Here is a 25839-nt window from a genome sequence, read left to right on the forward strand (position 1 = left end):
TATTGTAAAAGATTGTGGGGGGGGGGGGGTCCACGATTCATTTCTGTTTATCTACTACATACAAACTGCGCACACAACCCTATAGATGGCGGCACATCTCCATGTGTGCGGTGGTATATATAATATATTACCTGATACACAGTCTCACATATACATGATACACAACCTGATATACATGATACACAACCTGATATACATGATACACAACCTGATATACATGATACACAACCTGATATACATGATACACAACCTGATATACATGATACACAACCTGATATACATGATACACAGCCTGATATACATGATACACAACCTGATATACATGATACACAGCCTGATATACATGATACACAGCCTGATATACATGATACACAACCTGATATACATGATACACAACCTGATATACATGATACACAACCTGATATACATGATACACAACCTGATATACATGATACACAACCTGATATACATGATACACAGCCTGATATACATGATACACAACCTGATATACATGATACACAACCTGATATACATGATACACAACCTGATATACATGATACACAACCTGATATACATGATACACAGCCTGATATACATGATACACAACCTGATATACATGATACACAACCTGATATACATGATACACAACCTGATATACATGATACACAGCCTGATATACATGATACACAACCTGATATACATGATACACAGTCTCATATACATGATACACAGCCTGATATACATGATACACAACCTGATATACATGATACACAACCTGATATACATGATACACAACCTTATATACATTATATACAACCTGATATACATGATACACAACCTGATATACATGATACACAACCTGATATACATGATACACAACCTGATATACATGATACACAACCTGATATACATGATACACAACCTGATATACATGATACACAACCTGACATACATGATACACAACCTGATATACATGATATACAACCTGATATACATGATACACAACCTGATATACATGATACACAACCTGATATACCACATGATACACAGCCTGATATACATGATACACAACCTGATATACATGATACACAACCTGATATACATGATACCAACCTGATATACCACGATATACAACCTGATATACATGATACACAACCTGATATACATGATACACAACCTGATATACATGATACACAACCTGATATACATGATACACAACCTGATATACATGATACACAACCTGATATGCATGATACACAACCTGATATACATGATACACAGCCTGATATACATGATACACAACCTGATATACATGATACACAGTCTCATATACATGATACACAACCTGATATACATGATACACAGCCTGATATACATGATATACAACCTGATATACATGATATACAACCTGATATACATGATACACAACCTGATATACATGATACACAACCTGATATACATGATACACAACCTGATATACATGATACACAGCCTGATATACATGATACACTACCTGATATACAACCTGATATACAACATGATATATATCCTGATATGCAACTTGATATACCATCTGATATACAACCTGACATACAATCTGCTATACAACATGATATACAACCTGATATACATGATACACAACCTGATATACATGATACACAACCTGATATACATGATACACAACCTGATATACATGATACACAACCTGATATACATGACACACAACCTGATATACATGATAAACAACCTGATATACATGATACACAGCCTGATATACATGATACACAACCTGATATACATGATATACAACCTGATATACCACATGATATACCACATGATATACAACCTGATATACAGCTTGAAATACTGCATGATAAACAACGTAATATACCACATGATATACAACATATTATACAACCTGATGTATGAGGTTGTATATCAGGTGGTATATCATGTGTTATATCACGTATATCAGGTTGTATATCATATATATCATGTTGTGTATCAGGTGGTATATCATGTGGTATATATTATGTATATCAGGTGGTATATCATATATATCATGTGGTATATTAGGTGGTATATCAGGTTGTATATTAGGTTTTATATCATGTATATCAGGTTGTATATTAGGTTCTATATCATGTATATCAGGTTGTGTATCATGTGGTATATCTAGTTGTGTATCATATATATCAGGTGGTATATCATGTTGCATATAATGTGGTATGATGTTCTATATCATGTATATTTGGTTGTGTATCAGGTTGTATATCATACATATCATGTGGTACATCGTGGTATATCATGTGGTATATCGCGGTATATCATGTGGTATATTAGTGTGGTGTCCCGATACCGTATTGCATCCAGTACCTAGTGTAGAGGTCCCCAAAGTCAGAGTAACTACGCTCAGGTAGGGTTCCTCAGATGGGACAACCCCTAGTCGCCTCTCCTTAAGTTTAACTTGTGTATCAATAAATGTATATGTTAGTAATTCTATCTATATTATATAGGACTGTATAGTATTTACCTTGTTCAGCGTCACAGGACCTTCGGTCATGTGACCATGCTAATAACCTCTATGGTATGTTGCAGGACCTTAGGAGGTCCTTGGGTCACATGTTACCCACAAATCTCTGTAATGGTGATTGACATCAGTATGGACCAATTAGCGTTAGTCCAGCCCCTGCCCATATAAGGGAGCTGTGTCCAATTATCACTCTCTTGGGTTGCTGCTCTCGTGGATGCCGGAATAACAGGATGGTGCTATGCAACTTTCAACGACACGCTAGGCCTCCAAACCTACGGCCTCAGCAGAACCAAAAATCGTTAGTCTTATACTAATTCCTGCTAATGCTAGCGTGACTACTGGACCGCAACTAACCCCTAAATCCAGTGGAACAGCGCAATAGACTAGAGGCTCTTAAAGCTAAAGTCCCAACCATTGTCAATCTCCAAAAGGAAGCTGTATTGATGAGAGACTGTTATGTTGATGAAGTGTACAGAAAATCTTCAGTAAAGTTAACGCTATTTACAGAAGCTTTCCGGTTGTGAAAAATCCATTATTACTATCTACTTAAACTCAGTATCATCTACCTCCCTATCGTTCCTGAGAAGGGCGGCGGTAGGAAAAGCTTTATTGAGGAGCCCTCACTCTGGCATCACGAATAGCAAGGGTTAACAAACACCCTTTATTACCTGCACAGCTACACTCCCCATACCCTACACCCCCCCCCCCCCCCCAAGCTACCACATAGCGATCTATATCATGTATATTAGGTTGTCTATCAGGTGGGGTATCAGGTTATATATCAGATACATCATGTAGTAGTATATCAGGTATATTATGCTGTATATTATGTTATATATCAGGTATATCATGTAGTAGTATATCAGGTATATTATGCTGTATATTATGTTATATATCAGGTATATCAGGTATATTATGCTGTATATTATGTTATATATCAGGTATATCATGTAGTAGTATATCAGGTATATTATGTTATATATCAGGTATATTATGTTGTGTACCATGCTGTATATTATGTTATATATCAGGTATATGATGCTGTATATTATGTTATATATCAGGTATATTGTGATGTATATTATGTTATATATCAGGTATATCATGTAGTAGTATATCAGGTATATTATGTTATATATCAGGTATATTATGTTGTGTACCATGCTGTATATTACGTTATATATCAGGTATATTATGCTGTATATTATGTTATATATCAGGTATATTGTGCTGTATATTATGTTATATATCAGGTATATTATGCTGTATATTATGTTATATATCAGGTATATTGTGCTGTATATTATGTTATATATCAGGTATATCATGTAGTAGTATATCAGGTATATTATGCTGTATATTATGTTATATATCAGGTATATTATGTTGTGTACATGCTGTATATTATGTTATATATCAGGTATATTATGCTGTATATTATGTTATATATCAGGTATATTATGCTGTATATTATGTTATATATCAGGTATATCATGTTGTGTACATGCTGTATATTATGTTATATATCAGGTATATTATGCTGTATATTATGTTATATATCAGGTATATTATGTTATATATCAGGTATATTATGCTGTATATTATGTTATATATCAGGTATATTATGTTATATATCAGGTATATTATGCTGTATATTATGTTATATATCAGGTATATCATGTTGTATATTATGTTATATATCAGGTATATTATGTTATATATCAGGTATATCATGTTGTATATTATGTTATATATCAGGTATATTATGTTATATATCAGGTATATCATGTTGTGTACATGCTGTATATCATGCTATATATCAGGTATATTATGTTATATATCAGGTATATTGTGCTGTATATTATGTTATATATCAGGTATATTATGTTATATATCAGGTATATTATGTTGTGTACATGCTGTATATTATGTTCTATATCAGGTATATTGTGCTGTATATTATGTTATATATCAGGTATATCATGTAGTAGTATATCAGGTATATTATGTTATATATCAGGTATATCATGTAGTAGTATATCAGGTATATTATGTTATATATCAGGTATATTGTGCTGTATATTATGTTATATATCAGGTATATTGTGCTGTATATTATGTTATATATCAGGTATATTATGTTATATATCAGGTATATTATGCTGTATATTATGTTATATATCAGGTATATTGTGCTGTATATTATGTTATATATCAGGTATATTATGCTGTATATTATGTTATATATCAGGTTTATTATGCTGTATATTATGTTATATATCAGGTATATCATGTAGTAGTATATCAGGTATATTATGTTATATATCAGGTATATCATGTAGTAGTATATCAGGTATATTATGTTATATATCAGGTATATTATGTTATATATCAGGTATATCATGTTATATATCAAGTATATCATGTTATATATCCGGCCACTCTCAGGTGAGTCAATGATGTTTTGTTTGTATTTTCCCCTGCAGGTATTGATACCCAGGACTTTCCTATTTTAATCCAAATACTTTGTCCAATCATAACCCCAGGTTCGTCTCAGAGTAAACATGGCGCTGGGTCTCAATGCAAATCCTGATGAAATAGGACGGGTGTAATGTGCAAATATTCTTTTGGATATTTCTTCCTAATGCAAAATATCCACAGTCTGCACAGCGAGCAAACAGTGGCGGAGTACAGCGCCAAGTAACCAAGTAAACAGGAGGGTCAGGCTGTATACATGTCCTAATGTAACATAGTGCTCCCCAATATGCAGATATCTAACTTGCAAAACTACAACACCCAGCACACCCATTTTGCCCAACAGAGACACCTTCTGGCACAGACGGCACAAATTGCACGTGCAGCAGCGGAAAGTTGCATAATAAATGCAATGAACGCAGATTTACAGTCTTCATTGGCATTTTGCGCCCTTTGTTTACAGGCGCACATGCATCAGTAAATGCACCCCCCCACCCCCACCCGCCAGATTACGGCAATGATGAAATTCCCTCCATATACAAGGAATGGGATGAGTGGGATCTGGTGCCATCTATAGGCCTCAGCTCAGATGACACATTGTACCAGCCGTGCGTTGAGTTTACCTGTGATGGTCAGGACAATGGCGCCCACTATCATGATCACCGTCTGTAGTGCGTCCGTATAGATGACAGCAGCCAGACCCCCTGAAAGGTGAAAGGGAACAAAGATGGAGGAGTCCAATAAATGTAAAAAAAAAAAAGCATTGAGGGGCTAATACTTATGGAATGAAGCGCAGGATGGTGTACATTGGGGGACATTTCCTAATCTAGTCTATTCTGGGAATGCTTATAGACCAGCGTATGTGGTAGTGTCCTGTCTATAGGTCTCACAGCCCTTGATAAATTCTGTGCTCAGACTTCAGGGTCTACAGCTTAAACTGCATTTAGACCTGCTCCAACATGGTCGGACATTTCAGCGTATTTTGGGCAGATGCGACTTGTCGCACAAAAGTCGCACTTGATAAATTCAGCACCAATGCATTTTCCAATGCATTTCCGTCTAAAATAGACTTGCATGCATCATGGACAAAAAATCCTCTACAGCAAAAGTCGCAGAAAAGTCGCACATATTTAGACTGCGACTTTCTGTGCGACAAATTTAGACAGGAAAAAACAGTCTAAATCCTTTGATAAATCTCCTCCATTGTGTCTTACCTGCGATGGTGTATATTGTGTCTTACCTGTGATGGTGTACATTGTGTCTTACCTATGATGGTGTATATTGTGTCTTACCTGCGATGGTGTACATTGTGTCTTACCTGTGATGGTGTATATTGTGTCTTACCTGTGATGGTGTATATTGTGTCTTACCTGTGATGGTGTACATTGTGTCTTACCTGCGATGGTCTACATTGTGTCTTACCTGCGATGGTGTACATTGTGTCTTACCTGTGATGGTGTATATTGTGTCTTACCTGCGATGGTGTACATTGTGTCTTACCTGTGATGGTGTACATTGTGTCTTACCTGCGATGGTGTACATTGTGTCTTACCTATGATGGTGTACATTGTGTCTTACCTGTGATGGTGTACATTGTGTCTTACCTGCGATGGTGTACATTGTGTCTTACCTATGATGGTGTACATTGTGTCTTACCTGCGATGGTGTACATTGTGTCTTACCTGCGATGGTGTACATTGTGTCTTACCTGCGATGGTGTACAGTGTGTCTTACCTGCGATGGTGTACATTGTGTCTTACCTGCGATGGTGTACATTGTGTCTTACCTGTGATGGTGTACATTGTGTCTTACCTGTGATGGTGTACATTGTGTCTTACCTGCGATGGTGTACATTGTGTCTTACCTATGATGGTGTACATTGTGTCTTACCTGCGATGGTGTACAGTGTGTCTTACCTGCGATGGTGTACATTGTGTCTTACCTGTGATGGTGTACATTGTGTCTTACCTATGATGGTGTACATTGTGTCTTACCTGCGATGGTGTACATTGTGTCTTACCTGCGATGGTGTACAGTGTATCTTACCTGCGATGGTGTACATTGTGTCTTACCTGCGATGGTGTATATTGTGTCTTACCTGTGATGGTGTACATTGTGTCTTACCTATGATGGTGTACATTGTGTCTTACCTGCGATGGTGTACATTGTGTCTTACCTGTGATGGTGTACATTGTGTCTTACCTGCGATGGTGTACATTGTGTCTTACCTATGATGGTGTACATTGTGTCTTACCTGCGATGGTGTACATTGTGTCTTACCTGCGATGGTGTACATTGTGTCTTACCTATGATGGTGTACATTGTGTCTTACCTGCGATGGTGTACATTGTGTCTTACCTGCGATGGTGTACATTGTGTCTTACCTGCGATGGTGTACAGTGTGTCTTACCTGCGATGGTGTACATTGTGTCTTACCTGCGATGGTGTACATTGTGTCTTACCTGTGATGGTGTACATTGTGTCTTACCTGTGATGGTGTACATTGTGTCTTACCTGCGATGGTGTACATTGTGTCTTACCTATGATGGTGTACATTGTGTCTTACCTGCGATGGTGTACAGTGTGTCTTACCTGCGATGGTGTACATTGTGTCTTACCTGCGATGGTGTACATTGTGTCTTACCTGTGATGGTGTACATTGTGTCTTACCTGCGATGGTGTACATTGTGTCTTACCTATGATGGTGTACATTGTGTCTTACCTGCGATGGTGTACAGTGTGTCTTACCTGTGATGTTGTACAGTGTGTCTTACCTGCGATGGTGTACATTGTGTCTTACCTGTGATGGTGCATATTGTGTCTTACCTGTGATGGTGTACAGTGTGTCTTACCTGCGATGGTGTACATTGTGTCTTACCTGCTATGGTGTACATTGTGTCTTACCTGCTATGGTGTACATTGTGTCTTACCTGCGATGGTGTATATTGTGTCTTACCTGCGATGGTGTACATTGTGTCTTACCTGCGATGGTGTATATTGTGTCTTACCTGCGATGGTGTGCATATTGTGTCTTACCTGTGATGGTGTACAGTGTGTCTTACCTGCGATGGTGTATATTGTGTCTTACCTGCGATGGTGTACATTGTGTCTTACCTGTGATGGTGTACATTGTGTCTTACCTGCTATGGTGTACATTGTGTCTTACCTGCTATGGTGTACATTGTGTCTTACCTGCGATGGTGTACATTGTGTCTTACCTGCGATGGTGTACATTGCGGTGACCACCAGCATCAGCACCGTGGACAGGTAGAGGTTCCAGCCCAGACACACCTGGATGAAAAGCGCTCCAGAATAGAGATCCGTCTGCAGGGAAACATGGAAAGAAAAAGAGATCAAAACCTATTATAGTTCACAAGCCTCAGAGCATCCAGAGCTGAACTCACAATTCGGATGCAGGAAACAGTCAACACACAGTTTAGGTCAATGGGAAGTTAGTGTTTCCTATATCAGATGACTGCACAGAGAATTATGTAAAGACAACAATTCCAAAATGCAGAAAATGAACAAGAAGGTATTGCTGGGAGATTTTAACTAAGTACAGAATAAGTAATGTAATGTACTCAGTGACCCCAGGACAAGCAGGGCTCTGTACACTGAGGACAAGCGGGGCTCTGTACACTGAGAACAAGCGGGGCTCTGTACACTGAGGACAAGCGGGGCTCTGTACACTGAGGACAAGCGGGGCTCTGTACACTGAGGACAAGCAGGGCTCTGTACACTGAGGACAAGCGGGGCTCTGTACACTGAGGACAAGCGGGGCTCTGTACACTGAGGACAAGCGGGGCTCTGTACACTGAGGACAAGCGGGGCTCTGTACACTGAGGACAAGCGGGGCTCTGTACACTGAGGACAAGCGGGGCTCTGTACACTGAGGACAAGCGGGGCTCTGTACACTGAGGACAAGCGGGGCTCTGTACACTGAGGACAAGCGGGGCTCTGTACACTGAGGACAAGCGGGGCTCTGTACACTGAGGACAAGCGGGGCTCTATACACTGAGGACAAGCGGGGCTCTGTACACTGAGGACAAGCAAGGCTCTGTACACTGAGGACAAGCAGGGCTCCGTACACTGAGGACAAGCATGGCTCCGTACACTGAGGACAAGCAGGGCTCCGTGCACTGAGGACAGGCGGGGCTCCGTACACTGAGGACAAGCGGGGCTCCGTACACTGAGGACAAGCGGGGCTCCGTACACTGAGGACAAGCGGGCCTCCCTACACTGAGGACAAGCAGGGCTCTGTACACTGAGGACAAGCAGGGCTCTGTACACTGAGGACAAGCAGGGCTCTGTACACTGAGGACAAGCAGGGCTCCGTACACTGAGGACAAGTAGGGCTCTGTACACCGAGGACAAGCAGGGCTCCGTACACTGAGGACAAGCAGGGCTCCGTGCACCGAGGACAAACAGGGCTCTGTACACCGAGGACAAGCAGGGCTCTGTACACTGAGGACAAGCAGGGCTCCGTACACTGAGGACAAGCAGGGTTCTGTACAATGAAGACAAGCAGGGCTCTGTACACTGAGGACAAGCAGGGCTCTGTACACTGAGGACAAGCAGGGCTCTGTACACTGAGGACAAGCAGGACTCTGTACACCGAGGACAAGCAGGGCTCTGTGCACCGAGGACAAGCAGGGCTCTGTACACTGAAGACAAGCAGGGCTCTGTACACTGAGGACAAGCAGGGCTCTGTACACTGAGGACAAGCAGGGCTCCGTACACTGAGGACAAGCAGGGCTCCGTGCACCGAGGACAAACAGGGCTCCGTACACCGAGGACAAGCAAGGCTCCGTACACCGAGGACAAGCAGGGCTCCGTACACTGAGGACAAGCAGGGCTCCGTGCACCGAGGACAAACAGGGCTCCGTACACCGAGGACAAGCAGGGCTCTGTACACTGAGGACAAGCAGGGCTCCGTACACTGAGGACAAGCAGGGCTCTGTACAATGAAGACAAGCAGGGCTCTGTACAATGAAGACAAGCAGGGCTCTGTACAATGAAGACAAGCAGGGCTCTGTACACTGAGGACAAGCAGGACTCTGTACACTGAGGACAAGCAGGGCTCTGTGCACCGAGGACAAGCAGGGCTCTGTACACTGAAGACAAGCAGGGCTCTGTACACTGAGGACAAGCAGGGCTCTGTACACTGAGGACAAGCAGGGCTCTGTACACTGAGGACAAGCAGGGCTCTGTACACTGAGGACAAGCAGGGCTCTGAACACTGAGGACAAGCAGGGCTCCGTGCACCGAGGACAAACAGGGCTCCGTGCACCGAGGACAAGCAGGGCTCTGTACACTGAGGACAAGCAGGGCTCCGTACACTGAGGACAAGCAGGGCTCTGTACACTGAGGACAAGCAGGGCTCTGTACACTGAGGACAAGCAGGGCTCTGTACACTGAGGACAAGCAGGACTCTGTACACCGAGGACAAGCAGGGCTCTGTGCACCGAGGACAAGCAGGGCTCTGTACACTGAAGACAAGCAGGGCTCTGTACACTGAGGACAAGCAGGGCTCTGTACACTGAGGACAAGCAGGGCTCTGTACACTGAGGACAAGCAGGGCTCTGTACACTGAGGACAAGCAGGGCTCTGTACACTGAGGACAAGCAGGGCTCTGTACACTGAGGACAAGCAGGGCTCTGTACACCGAGGCTCTATGATATGCTCCCAGCTCACACATCAGGATGATTGACAAGCCAGGAGCCTGCACAGAGCCCTGCTTGTACTCCCTCACTTTCTGTATTTGGACTCCTCACAGAAACACACAGGCAAAGCTGCAGGGACAGCATTTGTTCACCCAAAAATATAGACATGTTTTGACCAATGTATATTACAAATATACATATAATGGTATTATCTACATCATTTAAAAAGTTTTTCCTAACGACAGGTGCACTTTAATATATGCGGAAACTGTATTTTGTGGTCAAAGGCTAAACTTCTCTGAGTGCCACATCTACACATACACAGATAAGCTATATCTGGTACTGTCTATTAGATTGCGGTCATGTGCTGTGTCTTCTGCCATTATTATATCATAGATAGATGTTATATTCTAGATAATAAATGATGTGAACAAAGTCCATGGTCTATAGTCATCAGGTAAAACAATTATATTTCCTTAACTGGAGATCATGTGATGTTACATGCTGTCATCTGATGTTTGCCCCTACAATGGTGTAGACTTCTATTAGTGCTCCTCCCTTTCCCCTCTCACAGCATCACAGACAGAGAGAGAAGCTGCAGCTACATCCCCCTCCTCTCCCCCTCCCCCTTGTCATCTATTTGCTGTATTACTACAGATTTTTTGGGGTATAACTTAGAAGGTTTCTGAACATGTAGAGAGTATCTGCAAACAGCTTAAAGGGGTACTCCCGTGGAAAACTTTTTTTTTATTTTCTTTTTTTAAATCAACTGGTGCCAGAAAGTTAAATAGATTTGTAAATTACTTCTATTAAAAAAATCTTAATCGTTCCAGTACTTATTAGCTGCTAACTACTACATAGGAAATTCTTTCTTTTTGGAACACAGAGCTCTCTGCTGACATCACGAGCACAGTGCTCTCTGCTGACATCTCTGTCCATTTTAGGAACTGTCCAGAGCAGCATATGTTTTCTATGGGATTTTCTCCTACTCTGGACAGTTCCTAAAATGGACAGAGATGTCAGCAGAGAGCACTGTGCTCGTGATGTCAGCAGAGAGCTCTGTGTTCCCAAAAGAAAATTATTTCCTCTGTAGTATTCAGCAGCTAATAAGTACTGGAAGGATTAAGATTTTTTAATAGAAGTAATTTACAAATCTGTTTAACTTTCTGGCACCAGTTGATTTAAAAAATAAAAAAAAATGTTTTCCACTGGAGTACCCCTTTAAAGGGGTACTCCACTGCCCCAGCATCCGGAACATATAGTTCCAAAAGCTGGATGCGGGCTTGGGGGTGGTGACACATGACCACGCCCCCTCAATGCAAGTCTATGGGAGAGGGCATATGCCCCCTCCCATAGACTTGCATTGAGGGGGCGTGGCCATGACATACCGACCCCGCAGCCCGGACCCAGCTTTCGGAACTAAATGTAAACTAACTGGAGAAGCGGAGTACCCCATTAAAGAAAGCTAGGGGCTGCTAAGACATAATGCCTCAATACCCATTAAGGGATATTCCGCCCACAGACATATTATCCCCTATCCAAAGTATAGGGGATAAGATGTCTAATCACTGGGACCCCCACAATCTCTGTGCAGCACCCAGTATACTGCTGCTATCTCTATGGGATCAGGATGAATAGTAGTTATATACCTCTCCTCCAGCTCTATCTGTATACTGATGCTATCTCTATGGGATCAGGATGTATAGTAGTTATATACCTCTCCTCCAGCTATAGCTGTATACTGCTGCTGCTATCTCTATGCAATTAGGATATATAGTAGTTATACACCTCCTCTCCAGTTCAATCTGTATACTGCTGCTGCTATCTCTATGGGTTCAGGATATATAGTAGTTATACACCCCCCTCCAGCTCTATCTGTATACTGCTGCTATCTCTATGGGATCAGGATATATAGTAGTTATACACCTCCCCTCCAGCTTTATCTGTATACTGCTGCTATCTCAATGGGATCAGGATGTATAGTAGTTATATACCTCTCCTCCAGCTCTATCTGTATACTGCTGCTATCTCTATGGGATCAGGATATATAGTAGTTATATACCTCTCCTCCAGCTCTATCTGTATACTGCTATCTCTATTGGATCAGGATATATATTAGTTATACACCTCCCCTCCAGCTCTATCTGTATACTGCTATCTCTATGGGATCAGGATATATAGTAATTATACCCCTCCCCTCCAGCTCTATCTGTATACTGCTGCTATCTCTATGGGATCAGGATATATAGTAATTATACCCCTCCCCTCCAGCTCTATCTGTATACTGCTGCTATCTCTATGGGATCAGGATTTATTGTAGTTATACACCTCCCCTCCAGCTCTATCTGTATACTGCTGCTATCTCTATGGGATCAGGATTTATTGTAGTTATACACCTCCCCTCCAGCTCTATCTGTATACTGCTGCTATCTCTATGGGATCAGGATTTATATTAGTTATACACCTCCCCTCCAGCTCTATCTGTATACTGTTATCTCTATAGGATCAGGATATATAGTGGTTATACACCTCCCCTCCAGCTCTATCTGTATACTGCTGCTATCTCTATGGGATCAGGATATATAGTGGTTATACACCTCCCCTCCAGCTCTATCTGTATACTACTATCTCTATGGGATCAGGATATATAGTAGTTATACACCTCCCCTCCAGCTCTATCTGTATACTGCTATTTCTATGGGGTCAGGATTTATAGTAGTTATACACCTCCCCTCCAGCTCTATCTGTATACTGCTGCTATGTCTATGGGATCAGGATTTATAGTAGTTATACACCTCCCCTCCAGCTCTGTTTGGGTTTAATAGAGAATTATCGTGCGATAAGACATGAACCACCCAGGATATAACATTACACAGAGTAATGGATATGGGCCATGAGTTCTGTCTGCACTCGTATACAGTACACAGAGCGCCACTGAATAATGCAGACAGGAGCGGCAGTAAATAGATCCTCTGCTTAGATATAATATATATGTATGACGGGTGTGTCCAGACCTCTAAAAGACATCCAGATACCATAGCAGGGCGTGAGACAGCACCCCCCCAAAAAACAAAGGAACAGCTGGGCCGCCTGTGTCATCGGAAGGTCATCTGTCTACGTAAAAGACAGTGTGGAACTACAAATCCCAGCATTAAAGGAACATTCCATCTCCGGTGGAAATTTATTTATTTATTTTTTTAAATCAACTGATGCCAGAAAGTTAAACAGATTTGTAAATTACTTCTATAAAAAAAAAATCTTAATCCTTCCAGTACTTATTAGCAGCTGTATACTACAGAGGAAATTCTTTTCTTTTTGGATTTCTTTTCTGTGACGGCCACAGCGCTCTCTGTTGACACCTCTGTCCATGTCAGGAACTGTCCAGAGCAGGAGAAAATCCTCAAAAAGCAAACCTATGCTGCTCTGGACAGTTCCTGACATGGACAGAGGTGTCAGCAGAGAGCGCTGTGCTTGTGACAGAAAAGAAATCCAAAAAGAAAAGAATTTTCTCTGTAGTATTCAGCCGCTAATAAGTACTGGAAGGATTAAGATTGTTTAATAGAAGTAATTTACAAATCTGTTTAACTTTCCGGCACCAGTTGATTGAAAAATGTGCTCAACTAATAGTGCCGTAGTGCAGTGTTTCCCAATCAGGGTGCCTCCAGCTGTTGCAAAACTACAACTCCCAGCATGCCCGGACAGCCGTTGGCTGTCTGGGCATGCTGGGAGTTGTAGTTTTGCAACAGCTGGAGGCACCCTGATTGGGAAACACTGCAGTAATTTAAAGGGGTACTCTGGTGGAAAACTTTTTTTTTTTTTTTAATCAAGTGGTGCCAGAAAGTTAAACAGATTTGTAAATTATTTCTATAAAAAAAAAAAATCCCAATCCTTCCAGTACTTTTCAGCTGTTGTATAATACACAGGAAGTTATTTTCTTTTTGAATTTCCTTTCTGTCTGACCACAGTGCTCTCTGCTGACACCTCTGTCCATTTTAGGTAACTGTCCAGAGTAGGAGCAAATCCCCATAGCAAACCTCTCCTGCTCCGGACAGTTCCTGACATGGACAGAGGTGTCAGCAGAGAGCACTGTGGTCCGGCAAAAAAGGAAATTCAAAAAGAAAAGAACTTCCTGTGTATTATACAGCAGCTGAAAAGTACTGGAAGGATTAAGATTTTTTTTTAATAGAAGTGATTTACAAATCTGTTTAACTTTCTGGCACCAGTTGATGAAAAAAAAAAAAAAATTGTTTTCCACCGGAGTACCCCTTTAAGAGAATGACTTCGGCTGCGCGAGATCATAGTCACCTGAAATTATTCTCGTACGGGAAATGCACGGGCGATGGCGTCGGCGGTTGTGGGAGATCATTGGGCTGTAAACCTCGATTTAATTTGTGTTTTGAAGAAACATCATTAGGATTTATGGGGTTTCTAAATATGCTTGGACAGATGGAGATCTCCTGCAGCACCCACTGGTGGTAGATCAGGGTATTACAGACTGTTGTCCTAAAGCAGCGATCTTCAAACTGTGGCCCTCCAGATGTTGCAAAACTACAACTCCCAGCATGCCCGGACAGCCAACGGCTGTCCGGGCATGCTGGGAATTGTAGTTTTGCAACATCTGGAGGGCCACAGTTTGAAGACCACTGTCCTAAAGGCACAATACTTGGGGTATCTAAGGGCGCATGCACACCACGTTTTTGCTATACAGTTCCTGTATACGTATGGTGTATACACGCCAACCACACTTCATATGGTTGTGGAGTAGTGTATCTAAGCCTGTGATAACTCATAGTGTCTGTACAGAGGTGCCTATGAGCGTGTCATACACTGTTTGCACAGTGGTGTATCTAAGCCTTTCGTGTGGTCTACTCTCTGCTGAGCTGCTACTGCTAAGCTAATCATGTGTGATACTGGGCTGCTGTATCTAAGCATATAATACAATGCAGTCTGCTGAGCTAATACATAAGGAATGTTTTCAGGCCTATGATGTGTGATGCTGTCTGCTGAACCATGTATCTAAGCCTGTTCTGTTTCTATGCCGCACTTGTTATACAGTCCCCAGGTCTATGTATCTAAGCCTATGATATGTGATACTTACTAGAGCTATGGTATATCTAACCCTTTCATGTGACATGCTGAGCTATGTATCTAAGCCTATCATGTATGGAACTATCTGCTGAGCAACGTATCTAAGACTATTATGAGTGAAGCTTCTCTGCGGGGCTGCTGTTTCTAAGTTACAGTTGTTATACAGTCTCCAGAACCTTGTATCTAAGCCTATGATATGTGATACTAAATGCTGAGCTAGGGTATCTAAACCTCTCGTGTAAGATACTATCTGCTGTGCAATGTATCTAAGCCTATTATGAATGACGCTGCTCTGCAGGGCTGCTGTTTCTAAGTTACAGTTGTTATACAGTCTCCAGAACCTTGTATCTAAGCCTATAATATGTGACACTAAATGCTGAGCTAGGGTATCTAAACCTCTCGTGTAAGATACTATCTGCTGTGCAATGTATCTAAGCCTATTATGAATGATGCTGCTCTGCAGGGCTGCTGTTTCTAAGTTACAGTTGTTATACAGTCTCCAGAACCTTGTATCTAATCCTATGATATGTGATACTAAATGCTGAGCTAGGGTATCTAAACCTCTCGTGTAAGATACTATCTGCTGAGCAACGTATCTAAGACTATTATGAGTGACGCTGCTCTGCGGGGCTGCTGTTTCTAAGTTACAGTTGTTATACAGTCTCCAGAACCTTGTATCTAAGCCTATGATATGTGATACTAAATGCTGAGCTAGGGTATCTAAACCTCTCCTGTAAGATACTATCTGCTGTGCAATGTATCTAAACCTGTCAAGTTGATACTGCCTCCAGAGCTATGTATCTAAGCCTTTCATGTTGATACTCCCTGCTTAGCAGGTGAAATGAAGCCGATCGTGTGTGAAACCGTCCAAGGACCTGCTGTATCTAAGTTTGTCAACTGAGGTGTATCTCAGCCTTTTTTCATACTGTCTACTGAATAGTGTATCTAAGCCTGGAACTGTCCGCAGTGCATCTAAGCGTACGGTACACTGTGTGTTATAGCCTGTTGACCTGGTGTATCCAATTTTACAGTATATTGTTTGCAGAGCTGAGGTATCTAAGCCTCTCATACACCTGGCATCCTCTCATGTGATACGTCATTCTCCTTGTATTTTATTACATTATTCGGTGACATTTGTGTGATATTAAGTCACGTGACAGAGATTCTCCGAATTCCCCATTACCTTCCGTCTGAATGGCACAGCCCAGGGAGATGGCGGCGTTCTCTCACCTACATTCCAGGTAAAGCACCTGGACAGGTAAGACGGCACCGAGCCAGACATTTATGACTGTAGTCTGTAAATAACTACCTTGTTTGTCGGTGCAGCTCTGGATCTAACTAGAGAAAAAGTTAAAGGGGTATTCAGGGAAAAAACAATATATATATATCAACTGGCTCCAGAAAGTTAAATAGATTTGTAAATTACTTCTATTAAAAAAAAATCTTAATCCTTCCAATAATTATTAGCTGCTGAAGTTGAGTTGTTCTTTTCTGTCTGGTAACAGTGCTCTCTGCTGACACCTCTGTCTGTCTCGGGAACAGCACAGAGTAGAAGAGGTTTGCTATGGGGATTTGCTTCTACTCTGGACAGTTCACAAGACAGGTGTCATCAGAGAGCACTTAGAAAAGAACAGCTCAACTTCAGCAGCTCATAAGTACTGAAAGGATTAAGATTTTTTTTAATAGAAGTAATTTACAAATCTGTTTAACTTTCTGGAGCCAGTTGATATATAAAAATTGTATTTTTTCCTGGATTACCCCTTTAAGTATAAACTAGTGTTTCCCAACCAGGTTGCCTCCAGCTGTTGCAAAACTACAACTCCCAGCATGCCCGGACAGCCGTTGGCTGTTTGATTTTGGGGCAGCTGCAGAGCCAAAGAATGTATCAGGGCATGCTGGGTGTTGTAGTTAGTAACATCAACTCCCAGCATTCCTTGAACCAGCCTATGGCTCTGTAGTCTGGTGAAAAAATATCTTATCCCCCATCCAAGTAGAAGGGATACGTTATAGATCGCGGGGGGTCCGAGTGCGGGGACCCCCTGCGATCTCCTGCACAGGCCCCGGCAGTTTTCCGGAAGCTGGCGTCCGTATCCCGCATGAAGCTGCGGCCGGCACACCCCCTCCATGTATCTCTATGGGGTACATGGAGGGGGGTGTCGTCCGGCGCTCCGTGCGGGGTACGACACCCCCCCCCCTCCCAGCTGACTTCCGGGACCCCGTGCAGGAGATCACGGGGGGTCCCAGCACTCGGACCCCCCTGCGATCTATAACTTATCCTCTATCCTTTATATAGGGGATAAGATATATTTCACCAGACAACTCCTTTAAGGCCAAATAGAGCTGTGTCCTTAAAGGGTTAAATGTAAGTTTATTTTTCTATACTATATGTGGGTGGGGCATCTGTATGGGTGTGGCTTACATATGGGTGAGTGCATGGGGGCCCCATGATTATCTTTTGCCCGGGGGCCCCATTAGTTATCAGTCCACCCCTGTTCCCTGGTATCTATCAAACTAAGGAATGATTTAAAGACTTGACATTTGGTGGGTGGGGTATGCTGCTGTGGATCTAGTAATATTTGTCTTTCAGGGGTCTGGGAAATCTGGGTGACCACCCTGTGGCAGCCATATTAGCCCTTACCGAGGTTACCTAGATATCAATCAAACTAAGGCATGATTCAAGGACTTGACATTTGTTGAGTGGGTGTGCTGTGGTGTATCTAGTAAGATTTGCCATTCTGGGGTCTGGGAAAGCTGGGTGACCACCCTATGACAGCCATATTATCCTTCACCGAGCTTTCCCAGATATCAATCAAACTAAAGAATGATTTAAAGACTTCACACTTGGTGAGCGGGGTGTGCTGCTGTGTGTCTAGTAAAATTTTCCATTCAGGGGTCTGGGAAAGCTGTGAGACAACCCCTGTGGAAGCCATAATTGGTTATCATCCATCTTTTCCATATATGGATCTAATAAACAATGTAAAGACGTCACTGTGTCGCTTGGGTGAGCGTTTTGTGGGAGCCAATATCGGCCCATTTTTCTTTTTATTATTTATTTTACGATTTGTCATAATAAACATCTACAAAGAAAACGAATATATAATGAGACATGATCCCTTCATAATTGCAGCTCTGTGCATGATATACAGCTGACAGATTCCCTTTATTGGAGGGGGGTCTTTTGGGTAATGGTAAGAATATATCACATTATCGGGTACTTACAGAAATCTTAGTGAAGACGGACAGGAGCAAGGAGAGAGCAGACAGATACATCTGAATCCTCTCCCCCCCAAATCTTCTCTGCAGATACTCCGGCATGGTGACAATCTGAAAGAAGAGAGAACATGGGTCCCGGTTATTTCCTATGTGGAAGTAGTTGTAATATAAGTTTTTTTTACATGAATACAATTAGGTGACATTTGAAAATCTGCAGTACTTACAATCTGCCACTAATGTATGGAATATCGTCACTGTACCCAAGAGCTTCAAGCGCCAAAAGTGGGTGCTCTGCTTCTCAGGTCTCGACCATAAACCTCACATCCAAGTAAAACATCCAATTACAATGTGTTATCGCTTCAGTGGGTTGTCATTCGGCTGCTCACCTCCTCTTCCGCTGTCAATGCGCCACGAGAACTTCTGTTTGTATACAAACTGTCTGCGCAGATCCGGAAGTACGGCGCATGGTCATATCAGACGCGCCGCCGGCCTCCGTTACTGCGCATGCGTACATTCAATGTGGTGATTCGCTCATCCCTCAATCAATCGGCGTCCTTACCGATTCTGCGGTGCCGTCATTAAGCGCCTGCGCACCGCTCATCAGTATCGTAATCCGCCATCTTGCTTGAGGGCAGCGATCCCATACAGCAAACTGTATAGAAAAGGTAATAAATATCGGCACATATATTCCGGATATATTTTCACACATAGAAGCACGACTGTAATGTGTCATGTAAAACCATAGACTAGATATAATGACGCTCTGTGCGTAGAGTAAGAGCGAAGGAGGATATTTTAGGATCAAGTGCCAGTGTTCGCATCAGACATTTGGGATATTCAAAACCATCAATGAACATAAACAATAGATGTACTAGGTCTGGTAAAGTCCATGGTACCCCCCACACCCATTCATATACATTCATACATGAAGGTAGTGGGTCAGGTGTGCCCCATACTCAGTATATAACCAAGCATGGATGGAACACCCCAATATGCCCTTAGTCCGTCCTGAGCCAATTCAGGCCCGTCCGTAGGGCAATATATACACTAAAACCCTTTAAAAGGTCTAGTTCCAAGACCATCTGGACAATTTAGTCCTATTGGTAACTCAACACTAGTATTGTGTACATACATACTTAGTGTGGGGAACCATAAGCTCAGACCCATATAGTGTACCATCAAATTATGTATACATTCCCTTTATATGGTTTACTACTCCCCTGACTGTCTATAACACTTGACTCCTGATCCCCATGATCCTCATAATCTCTCGTACCACTTGTCATAAATGAGTCCACTGTGATTTACATGGGCATACATGTACTCATATCGTGAATCATATACCCTAGGAGAACATGTACCTTCACCCAAAAAAATCCATTTTAGATATAAATACAATTCTCGATCTTCCATAATCTTCCATATTGTGGCGTGTAGATCAGCTGGTGGTAGAGCAGGAGACAATCCCATGAGGCGATATTACAAGTGCTCTAAAAGTGAAAAAGACAAAACAAGATGTAAAAATATGAACTGTACACAGAGGAGTCAACATAGACATCATCCGAAGTAGACATAGGGTTCAATGCAATTATCTTACAATAAAGGTTTTAACGAAAAATCTATATTTAATCCATGTGGTTGGAGGGCTCTAAACCTGTCAATCCAAAATCATTGTGAGGTTGAAACGTCGCACATGCATCTTATGGGTGAATAAACAGCCTAACTGGACCTTTTGGATTACCGCCTCTTTACTGTTTTACTTGGATGTGAGGTTTATGGTCAAGACCTGAGAAGCAGAGCACCCACTTTTGGAGCTTGAAGCTCTTGGATACCGTGCCGATATTCCATACTTGTACATTGGATTGTCATTGACCTAGGAACCTCAGAGCACGTATATACTTTGAACATGGAGACTACTTCATCTACAGCACCCATTTTGTTGAGGAGGACATAGACAAAATCCTGAGTGGACCATTGGGCGATGATGCTTTTTTGAACATACCATCTACGGTAGATATCAAACGGATGTTTGAACAGGGCTCCAAAAAAACTGATCAGTTTACAATTGCATCTTTCTCTATTAAGTAAATATTATCAGAGTAAAATTATTCCGAGGGGGCTCAGACCTCACTTGAGACCTAATCTATTTCCAAACAATGAACAGTTTTGCCATACCTTTGAAGGGTTAACGAATAAATATGCATTTGATGTGATATTACTTAACATTGAGTACCTGCAGAAAGAAATCGTGACTGTACAGTCCTAAGTTAAAATTGATGAGGACAAATTAAGGACAGTGATGGAGGATGGTGAACACACTGCATATCGCACTAAGATGGAGAATATTTAAAAAAAAAATTCAGAGAAGACCCAGAACAGAAGTTTCATCGTGACACTGAAGATTATAAAGATGGACAGATCTATAATTGGCAACAAGATCAACAGGACCGTAAACGGAATACTAACTACAATTATCAACCCAAAGGAAAGAATCAGAATAAACCAATGAAAACTTTTTTAGGAAACAACACAACGGAGATCTTGGAGGGAGGAGGAGACATACAAGGCGAGGACGTAAAAGGAGACAGAAAAGGGATCACCACACGCAACAAGGGCGGTCGAACCACATCCACCAAATAGATGGACAGACTGAAACACAAAGTTTAGTGGTAAATATATCTTCCCGCACCTTCTCGGATGTTGAGTCTAAACTACTAAATCGTGGTCTGTCTTTTTGCCCTACACCACACGTTGATTGGCTGCAATTACGTGCTGATTTCTTTTCTTTGGTCAGGAATGTAAAACTTAAAGTGTGGTTTTCCACCAATCCCAAGAAAAATACTAAACAAGTGGATGAACATGTCAGTGAGCTCCTCTTACGGGACATGGGTCTCAGAAACAAAAGTGACTTTATGCCCCCTATCACTTCGGAGGCTATAAACACTTTCTCGGCCTTGGTGGAAATGGACATTAGGGAATTAAGAGATGAGGACACACAACATGTATTAAATATACATAGTAACCTAACAGGACCTGAGTATAGGGCATTAAAAGACATTGTCCATGATGACAACATCGTGATTAAACCCTCCGAGAAAGGCGGGGCGGTTGTCATCATGGACAAAGTAGATTATATTAATGAAGTACACAGACAGATTAAGGACACGGATGTATATAGATGTGTAAAATCTGGAGAGACGCCTTAGAATTTTGGTTGATCATGCACTAGCATTGGATGTCATTAATGAAGACCTACATGAATTTCTCCTACCCAGACACCCTAAGACACCCTTGATATATATGTTACCTAAAATACATAAGTGTTTAACACACCCACCAGGGAGACCTATAGTCTCCGGTAGGGATTCCCTCCTTAGCCCTTCAGCGATTTATGTTGATAAGTTCCTACGCCAATATCCTGTTAACACCAGGTCATTCATAAAAGACACATCTGATTTTTTGTCCAAGCTAAAAGAAGTGACATTACCGGATGAATACATGCTGGTGTCGTTTGACGTGATCAGCCTGTATACATCAATTAATCATGAGAGGGGTATGCAGAGTGTTAGGAAAGTATTACAGACTGATCCACATTCCAATGAATGTAAAGAATTTATCATGGGACTTGTTGATATTATCCTCAGTTGTAATTATTTCAGATTCGAGAATGATTACTATATACAACTAAAGGGCACAGCAATGGGGTCTAACATGGCCCCAACCTATGCCAACATAGTAATGGCCGACATCGAGGAGTCATCTATATATACGTCCCACCACTTTAGTAACATCTTAAAGTGGTGGCGTTATATAGATGACATTTTTGTGATATGGAAGGGTACGGAAGAAGAGCTGGACAATTTTTTTTTTCAGTTCTTAACACTCTGGATGAGGATATCAAGTTCACCATGGTCTCCTCTAGAGCTTTTATACAGTTTTTGGATACCTGGGTCTATGTGGAGGATGGTGTACTTAAAACAGACCTGGTCGTCAAACCAACGGGCAGGAATAATCTGTTGATGTTTGATAGCTCACACCCCAGAAACATGGTAAAATCTCTCCCAAACAGCCAGTTCCTGAGAGTCAATAGGATAGTTGATGACCCGAAAAAACGACAGGAGAGACTGGATGGTATGGGAGAGAAGTTTGCAATGAGGGGTTACCCTAAACGTTTAATAGACTCACAGAAACAGAAAGTGACTCAATCCAGCAGTACTAACAATGAAATGGGTCCAGTGGTGACGAATACGATGAAACTTATACTCTTTGTGTCTACGTATACCCCAGTGAGTACACGTATTGGGCGGAGTATACGTAGGCACTGGAAGATTATATCCAGGACATATGACAAAATTCCAGAATTAGCGGCCCCCCCTATACTTGCATACAGGAGAGGCCCCAATTTGTGAGACAGGTTAGTAAGAACGGAAGTGTCTAAAGAGAAATTGAACTTGTCCTCGCACTTAAAACCTGCATGCTTCCCCTGTATACAATGCGATAACTGTAGACTAATGAGGAAAGGTTATATATTTACACATCCCACCTTGACTATAAAATGTAACATCAGATATCACCTCACATGTAAATCAGATTATGTAATTTACGTACTCATCTGCCCGTGTCCCTTAATATATATCGGTGAAACGACAACAGAATGTAGGTTAAGACTCAATAATCACAAATGATTCATCCGCACAGGCAAAACAGAACTTCCCGTACCAAGACATTTTATAGATCATAACCATAAAATAGAACAACTAGGATTCATGATAATTGATCACGTCCCCCCGCTACGTAAGGGAGGTGATAGAGAAAAGATGTTGAAAACCAAGGAGTTATTTTGGATTGACAGGTTTAGAGCCCTCCAACCACATGGATTACATATAGATTTTTCGTTAAAACCTTTATTGTAAGATAATTGCATTGAACCCTATGTCTAATTCGGATGATGTCTATGTTGACTCCTCTGTGTACAGTTCATATTTTTACATCTTGTTTTGTCTTTTTCACTTTTAGAGCACTTGTAATATCGCCTCATGGGATTGTCTCCTGCTCTACCACCAGCTGATCTACACGCCACAATATGGAAGATTATGGAAGATCGAGAATTGTATTTATATCTAAAATGGATTTTTTTGATTATATGATTCGCGATATGAGTACATGTATGCCCATGTAAATCACAGTGGACTCATTTATGACAAGTGGTACGAGAGATTATGAGGATCATGGGGATCAGGAGTCAAGTGTTATACACAGTCGGGGAGTAGTAAACCATATAAAGGGAATGTATACATAATTTGATGGTACACTATATGGGTCTGAGCTTATGGTTCCCCACACTAAGTATGTATGTACACAATACTAGTGTTGAGTTACCAATAGGACTAAATTGTCCAGATGGTCTTGGAACCAGACCTTTTAAAGGGTTTTAGTGTATACAGTGGTCCCTCAACATATGATATTAATTGGTTCCAGGAGAACCATCATATGTTGAGTACATATGTCTATGTAAAAATGGTAATTGGTTCTGGGGCCTCGGAACCATTGTATGTTGAATACATATCTCTATGGGAAACTGCTAATTGGTTCTGGGATGACCATTGTATGTGGAGTGTATGGGGCGTGTTTAACAAACCAGGATGCCTCCAGCTGTTGCACAACTACAACTCCCAGCATGCATGTACAGCCATTGACTGTCTGGGCATGCTGGGAGTTATAGTTTTGCAACAGCTGGAGGCACACTGATAGGGAAACATTGATGTATGGGGTGTATAGTGTGTATATGTATTGTATGTGATGTGTGACATCACATACAGTACTGTACAGTTCTTTAAATACCTTCAGGGGGGACAGAATGTCCTCCATTACTATCCTGCCGACTACAGCTCTATAGGAAAGGAAGGGGAGGGCAGCCAGCAGCTCATTGGATGCCTGCAGCAAGATGCTGCAGGCTATTGGCTATGGCTGCTCTGGGGGGCGGGGCTTACACGGAGCTCACAGTGGAATCCTGCGTGAGTTAGCAGGACAGCAACAGGAGGCAGAACGGGGGACACGGGGACATTATACAACTATCTGTCAGTTGCAGAAGTTGTCAGCGCTGTCAGATAGCTGTTTGTATGATGGCCCCGACACACAGCAGCATCATATGTCGATACTGCCTTCAACATACGATGGGCTCTGAGAGGCCATCATATGTTGAAATGATCATATGTCGAGGCCATCATAAGTCGAGGGGTCACTGTATATTGCCCTACGGACGGGCCTGAATTGGCTCAGGACGGACTAAGGGCATATTGGGGTGTTCCATCCATGCTTGGTTATATACTGAGTATGGGGCACACCTGACACACTACCTTCATGTATGAATGTATATGAATGGGTGTGGGGGGTACCATGGACTTTACCAGACCTAGTACATCTATTGTTTATGTTCACTGATGGTTTTGAATATCCCAAGTGTCTGATGTGAACACTGGCACTTGATCCTAAAATATCCTCCTTCGCTCTTACTCTACGCACAGAGCGTCTGTTACGCCTAGCGCTCCGGGTCCCCGCTCCTCCCCGGAGCGCTCACGGCGTCTCTCTCCCTGCAGCGCCCCGGTCAGTCCCGCTGACCGGGAGCGCTGCACTGACATGGCCGTCGGGGATGCGATTCGCACAGCGGGACGCGCCCGCTCGCGAGTCGCATCCCAGGTCACTTACCCGTCCCGGTCCCCTGCTGTCATGTGCTGGCGCGCACGGCTCCGCTCTCTAGGGCGCGCGCGCGCCAGCTCTCTGAGACTTAAAGGGCCAGTGCACCAATGATTGGTGCCTGGCCCAATTAGCTTAATTGGCTTCCATCTGCTCCCAGACTATATCTGCTCA

At 42.2% G+C, this 25839-nt stretch overlaps 1 protein-coding gene across 7 annotated transcripts in view; it reads right to left on the reverse strand.

Annotated features, from left to right (window-relative positions):
• Positions 1–25839, reverse strand: part of SLC5A10 (solute carrier family 5 member 10) — a 293441-nt gene that overhangs the window by 126895 nt on the left and 140707 nt on the right. For 6 of the 7 annotated variants that reach the window (XM_056535553.1, XM_056535550.1, XM_056535554.1 and 3 more), the window contains 3 exons: positions 18979–19083; positions 8227–8332; positions 5632–5712 (listed from right to left, as the gene is read on the reverse strand). In XM_056535553.1, the coding sequence (XP_056391528.1) occupies positions 5632–5712; positions 8227–8332; positions 18979–19083 (292 nt within the window). The remainder of the gene's footprint in view (positions 1–5631; positions 5713–8226; positions 8333–18978; positions 19084–25839) is intronic. The other variant, XM_056535551.1, reaches the window with a different exon arrangement.

The sequence above is a fragment of the Hyla sarda genome, chromosome 8, assembly GCF_029499605.1.
Source record: "Hyla sarda isolate aHylSar1 chromosome 8, aHylSar1.hap1, whole genome shotgun sequence".
Taxonomy (NCBI): Eukaryota; Metazoa; Chordata; class Amphibia; order Anura; family Hylidae; genus Hyla; species Hyla sarda.